The sequence below is a fragment of the Rhinoderma darwinii genome, chromosome 11 (assembly GCF_050947455.1).
Source record: "Rhinoderma darwinii isolate aRhiDar2 chromosome 11, aRhiDar2.hap1, whole genome shotgun sequence".
Classification (NCBI taxonomy): domain Eukaryota; kingdom Metazoa; phylum Chordata; class Amphibia; order Anura; family Rhinodermatidae; genus Rhinoderma; species Rhinoderma darwinii.
The window spans coordinates 51,679,965-51,685,964 of NC_134697.1; the positions used below are offsets into that span (position 1 = coordinate 51,679,965).

A 6,000-nucleotide genomic window follows, 5' to 3' on the forward strand; every position below is an offset into this window, starting at 1 on the left:
AATGTCGCAAACGGCACAAAAGTCTCAATTTGCGAGAGCCTAGCATAAGGTGGCAGGGCCACCTGTGGCCTGACAAATTTACTATAATTTACGCCAAAAGCTAGCTGGTGTAGATTTGATTTTCTGGCGCTCTTAATAAATTAGGTGCATCTTAATCCAGCGATCTGTATATTAAGACTGATGTATGATACACCAGTCTTAATAAATCTACTTTATTGTCATCAGGAACGTCATGAAAGAAACAATTCAATTTGTATAATGGCTTTAGTTAAGGCCCTTTTACACGGGCCAATGATCAGGCAAACAAGCGTTTATATGATTGCTCGTTCCCGATCATTGCTCTGTGTAAACAGGGCAACGATCAGCCAATAAATGAGCAAACATTCGGTCATCGGCCTATCGTATCGTTTATGCAGCACAAAATATTATCGTTGTCAGCAGCACATCTTGTGTAATCAGGTAGTTGTGCTGTCGACATGATAATAATGTATGGGGTTGAATGTTGGTAGTAACGAGCGCTTGTCCCCATATATTACTGATCAGAGCTCCTTGTGAAAGGAGAAAGCACGCCCCCATCATCAAGCTGTCTCGTTGATCGGCGCTCGTTTTTACGGCCAAAGTTGGCCGGTGTAAAAGGACCCCAGCTTATACTTTTGATATCATTACCACACAAGCTCCTATTTTAGCAATAGCAAGCCCTATAATATACTACATAGGCGGAGTTGCTCTTTAAGCAGGAGCAATCTTTAGCTGGAAAGGGGGATTTTTTTTTCCAAAAGCTGTCCTTCACTGGCTGAAGATCGGACTTATGTACATATATCGGGAAATTCACGTAGTGCAATTTGGTAATCTGAGATTGTGTACATCGAAATGAAGGTACTGATATCACTTATCGCTATATACAAGTATCTCGGAAATCTCCTCAAGTCTAGAACTTAGCGATGACTTTCCCTGATCGGTTTAGGTGGATACAGTCACTGCTTGTTGTGACATCAAAATGGAGTGTTCTGAATGCAGTCCCTATACAAATATAAAGATAATATAAAATACAAGAGGTAGAGACTGAAGTCTTTTAAGAGTTCTGCAATCTAACGTCCCTATAAAGCCGTGTGCACATCTAGACAAATTAAATTAGATATTTCTAGACAAATTAAATTAGATATTTCTACTAGGAAATAAACCAGGTTTCAGAAATGTATAATACACAGCTAAACAAAAAAAACCTATACATTAAAAACCTATTCTAGGAGCCCCATATACATATACATTACAGATGCAGCATTGCACAGGGGAACGCTTGATCATCCTGAGCATCCTGGTTCATGCACAAAATACCAGGACAAGAGGACCTACAGAACTCATGTGGTACTCACAAAGTTAGAGCAGTAAGAGAGAGAGGAGAGGGTGTATGCTGATTTATCTGTCATTCAGTGTCTGGAAAAACCTGGCTGACAATGTATATGGGCACTTCATTTTGGAAGACAATCTCTTCTATAAAGATAGCCACCCTGGCAATTAGTTTATTGTTGCGGGTTTGGCTCCTGGAACTCCCGGCAATCAGCGGCTATGAAATGAATGGCCAACCATGTAATACATGGACGGGTCATGTGTGCCAGAGTCGGAGATGCTCTTACTTGTCGGCTTCCCCCTCTGGCTCATAGAGGATGGTCCCAATTGGAGGACCCACTAGATGACATCCAAATAATAGGGCATATGGACAGGGGTTGTAGTTATGAAACAACCCCTTTAATAATACGAGTACAAAATCTCCTTCAGCTTTAACATTGCAGACAATATAAATGCCACATTTCCGGCACACCACGGCAGGGACCCCGTGTGGCACTGCATAGAGAGAATCTCATCTAATGTGTTAGGAAATGTGCAATATCATTAAAATGAAAATTATAGGAAAAAAGATATAAAAAAATACACGGCGCACATGGTGCATCATCCCAAAGTTTTGAAAGTGTGATGTCAGGGAAGTAGAATGGTGCTCACCTGATAGCGTTGTGCTGGGAGCACAACGTCCGTGAATGTAGATTATATCTGGAGGTCCGCAGCCCGGGATTCAACCGGTGACCCGTAGGGTTCCGTTAGACAGGATATGTAGAGTTCAAGAAAAGGAAATCCCACTTATGGGCGCTGTTCCTCCCTAGTGATGAATACTTGGCAAGTAGGATGGTCACTGGCGGTGACCCATATACACTCAGGTAAACCCCAAAGTGGATTTATTGTTTGTTTATGGTGTTTTTTTTAAAGGCTAAAATATAGAAGGCTACGCGTTTCGAGACTGGACCGGTCTCTTCATCCGGCAGAAAAAAACAGGTTGTGTTTATCCACCGGCGGAACTTGCCAAGTATCATCACTAGGGAGGAACAGCGACGATAAGTGGGATTTCCTTTTTCTTGAACTCATTAAAATGAAAATAACATACCTGGCTGGGATACCACAGCTGCTGTGATGTGGGAGACCCAGTTTACAGGGTTCCTTGGTACTCCAAACTGGGTCATGATGGGATAGAGAAGTCACTCTGTTTCTTTTACGATGACCTGTGCAAAACAATATGAATTCATTGCAAACATTCCTGCCGCCCTGAATAATAATAAAAGTATTGATTGCATTATGGAGCCTTTGTGATGATGATTAAGAAACTTTCAGATAAAATAAATCATTTTGAAACTTTAGTAATGATTATACTTGGCATATGTAACTATTTACCAGAATTGAAACGAAAGGCAGATCACTGTGAAGCTCCACCTCGTGAGCCACCTTTAAAGGGGTTATCCAACAAAAAATTACCAGCATTTTATAACAAAACAATACTCACCCCTCAAATCCCTTACTGGACCAGCGCAAACGCTCCGGTGGTCTTTGTTTACAAGCGGCTAGCACGTGACCACTGCAACTAATCAGTGGCCGACGCGGTGATGTGCAGTACTACTGGCATCATGGCTCCCATCGCTGAGCGGTGATGCCAGTATTACAGCATGTGACCGATAATGCCACTGATTGACTGCAGCGATCACTTGCCAGCCGCTGGGACCACCCGAACATCTGCGCTAGACCGTGGGAGATTGGAGGAGTATTGTTGTTGTTTTTTATTATTTTATAACATATGCTCTTGCTATTATTTATTTTTTTTCTTTTCAGAAGTCAAATGAGGTAGCAGTCAAACACAGGCCCTGGTGCCCGTAGGGGCCCAAAGGCCCCATTGCCACATCAGAAGACAACAGTATTATAAATGGCATATAGTATGTGGAGAGGGGCCCTGTTATATATTTTTCATTGGAGCTCAGGATCTTCTGGTTACACCTCTGGATTACAGCATTTGAGTACACACAGAGTTTGTTTATAATCTGTGACCTTAGAGACACATAGATCTGCATAGGAGCTGTATACACACAATTGCAGGATATTTTAATCCTGACTTTTTGCAAAATTGCTTCATTTTTTGTTTTAGCTGTTTGTTTGTTTGTTTTAGCAATTTTAAAACAAATACTGCAATGGTAAACATCACGGCATAAAGAAAGCAACTACTTGTGTTTCAATTCATCACCATTTTCAAGATCTCTCTTTGCTGTCAGTGAATTAAACCCTTATTGATTACACCCAGCTCAGAGGTGGACACAACGGTACACGTTCTAAGTAATCCTCTGATCTAATCATCCTGGACTGGTACATTTTTATCTACCCTGATACATTGTAGCAAACAGGACACCAAGGAGAATTGTGCTACTTATGTAGTTAGCTCATATTTAACACAGTTGCCCTTCAGATCTGTCACCAGATAAGCTGTTTTACAACAGTTTGGAACCCAGTGAAAAACTTCAACCCTTCTATAAAAGTAACATCGTTGGTAAAGTTTAAAAAAGACACAAATCCATGAACAATCCGATAGGTGAACCTACATCTTAAAATAGGAGTAGGATAGAGGCCGTGTCTGTGAGGCCGAGCATATGAGGATACAAGCCGTGAACAGTAATGGGGCAAAAATACCGGAAACCGCGCCGCAAAACTCCTCAAAAACCGCCCGAAAATGCCTCCCATTGATTTCAATGGGAGTTGGAAGAGTTTTTTTAGCGCGAGTAAAAAAAACGCGTCGTGGTAAAAAGAAGCGTCATGACCCATCTTGAGGCGGTTTCCGCCTCCAAAACCCCATTTCAATTAGTCAGAAAGAGGGAAAAAAACGCATCGACGAGTGTTTTGACGAGTTTTTGTCAAACCACTGTGCAAAAACCATCTGGAGCAGTTTTTGCAGGAGGAATTTTCCTCCTGCAAAAAACTCTGTGTGAACACAGCCTTACATCTCCATTTAAGCAGTGCCTATCCATTGCTACATTTTAATCACTTTATTTCAAGATGCAGACTAACGTGTAAATACACAACATGATGACCGCTGCCCATGACAAGGACAATAATACATGAGGCCAATATGTAGTCACATGTCACTAAATAATGACTGAACTACAGAAAATAGCTCCCCCTATAGAGGAAAAAACAAGCAAAATCATACATTCTCAGGGAAAGTAATGAAAACTCTTAGTTTGCGTAATACCTGATTACTAGTTCAATATTTTTAGAAATTATTATATAATAGTAACAAAAGTAAGAGTTACATGAAATAATCCCGTTTTATTATTCTGAGGGTTGATGCCATTGATTCGTTTACCCTATCGCTTGAAACGGCAGATATGATAAATACATTTTGCTTTATTCCTGCACCAGGGACAGATTTATATCGTGGTCATGATCACTAGATCTTCTGAAGTCTTCCATGAAACGCCCTTCTACAATATTGGTGCTCCAGTCTTCAGACGACCATGTAATAACACAACATAATCCCAACCCAGCGCCTATGTAGATTATAGGAACTCTGAGGGATTAACCAACATGGCTAAAAAGTAAAACGACTTCCAAGGCCCTTTATGACCGGCCCTGCTACGCCCCATAATCCCCGGAGCGATGTAAAGATGCTCCTCACCTGACTCCGCAAGATGCAAGACGTCCGCCACCTTCCCTCTGAAGACTGGGAGTCCGCCCAGCGGCTGTACCATATGCGCATGCGCAGATTATCCCTCTCTACCCTCGCATCTACGTGGTTACTTCTGCGCAGCTTCGAGAATAGCACACTTGCGCACTAGACCGGTTGACGCGCAGTTGTAGTGAACCCTGGCTGCGCTGACGGAGCAAGAGATAAAGCTGCTGTCCAGTGTACTGAAATATAAGCAATCTTCAAAGCTGATGGCTCATATGATAACGATTAGTTCATTTTCTGGTGTGTGTATTATTCATCTTCTATTATGACATTGGTCTTGCTTTGGATTTGACGTTAGATGATAGCAGGTAAAATACTAATGGGGTCATGTGTAATGCACCAATTTACTAACCTAGTTTGTATTGTAACATGATCAGTGAATTTTTTAATGGGGGCCGCTGATATGGGGCCCCAGATATGTTTACCCTTTACAGATGCAGATCCCCCTTAAAGGGGTTGTACAGGATGACAAAATCATGGCTGCTTTCTTCCAAAAACAGTGCCACAGGTTGTGTGTGGTATTGCATCTACCCCTTTCACTTCAATGGAACTGCAATACCAGACACAACCTGCAGACAGGTGCGGCACTGTTTCTGAAAGAAAGCAGCAATGTTTTTCTAACTCTGTACAACCCCTAGGGGGAATAGAGTAGAGATTATGTTGACCACTTTGATACCATTTCTATATAGCTGACTATTGACATTTGTCACTGAGCAGTTTATATCCATACAATAGGCACCGCATGTTCATATGACTGCCTATTAGAACTCCTTTTGGCAATAGAGAAGCTATAGGTGTTGCAGAGAGTACAATTGGGACTGGACCTTTGTGCTTGAGGGGCCATTGGGCTTTTCTGCAACATAGGTACTAATAATAAGCAGTGAAAAGATCATTCTAACTGCCCACTAAACTGAGATCTCTCCTTATACAAGTGAATACTTCAACTTTGTAATGTATATACCTTC

The 6,000-nt window shown here is 41.6% G+C and overlaps 1 protein-coding gene across 3 annotated transcripts in view; it reads right to left on the reverse strand.

The window, feature by feature from the left end:
• RUFY2 (RUN and FYVE domain containing 2) overlaps positions 1–5,064 on the reverse strand; it is a 33,846-nt gene extending 28,782 nt beyond the window's left edge. For all 3 annotated transcript variants that reach the window (XM_075841448.1, XM_075841447.1, XM_075841446.1), the window contains exons 1-2: positions 4,982–5,064; positions 2,435–2,549 (exon numbers count right to left, since the gene is read on the reverse strand). In XM_075841448.1, the coding sequence (XP_075697563.1) occupies positions 2,435–2,510 (76 nt within the window). In that variant the 5' untranslated portion in view covers positions 2,511–2,549; positions 4,982–5,064. The remainder of the gene's footprint in view (positions 1–2,434; positions 2,550–4,981) is intronic.
• Positions 5,065–6,000: the final 936 nt, after the last annotated feature.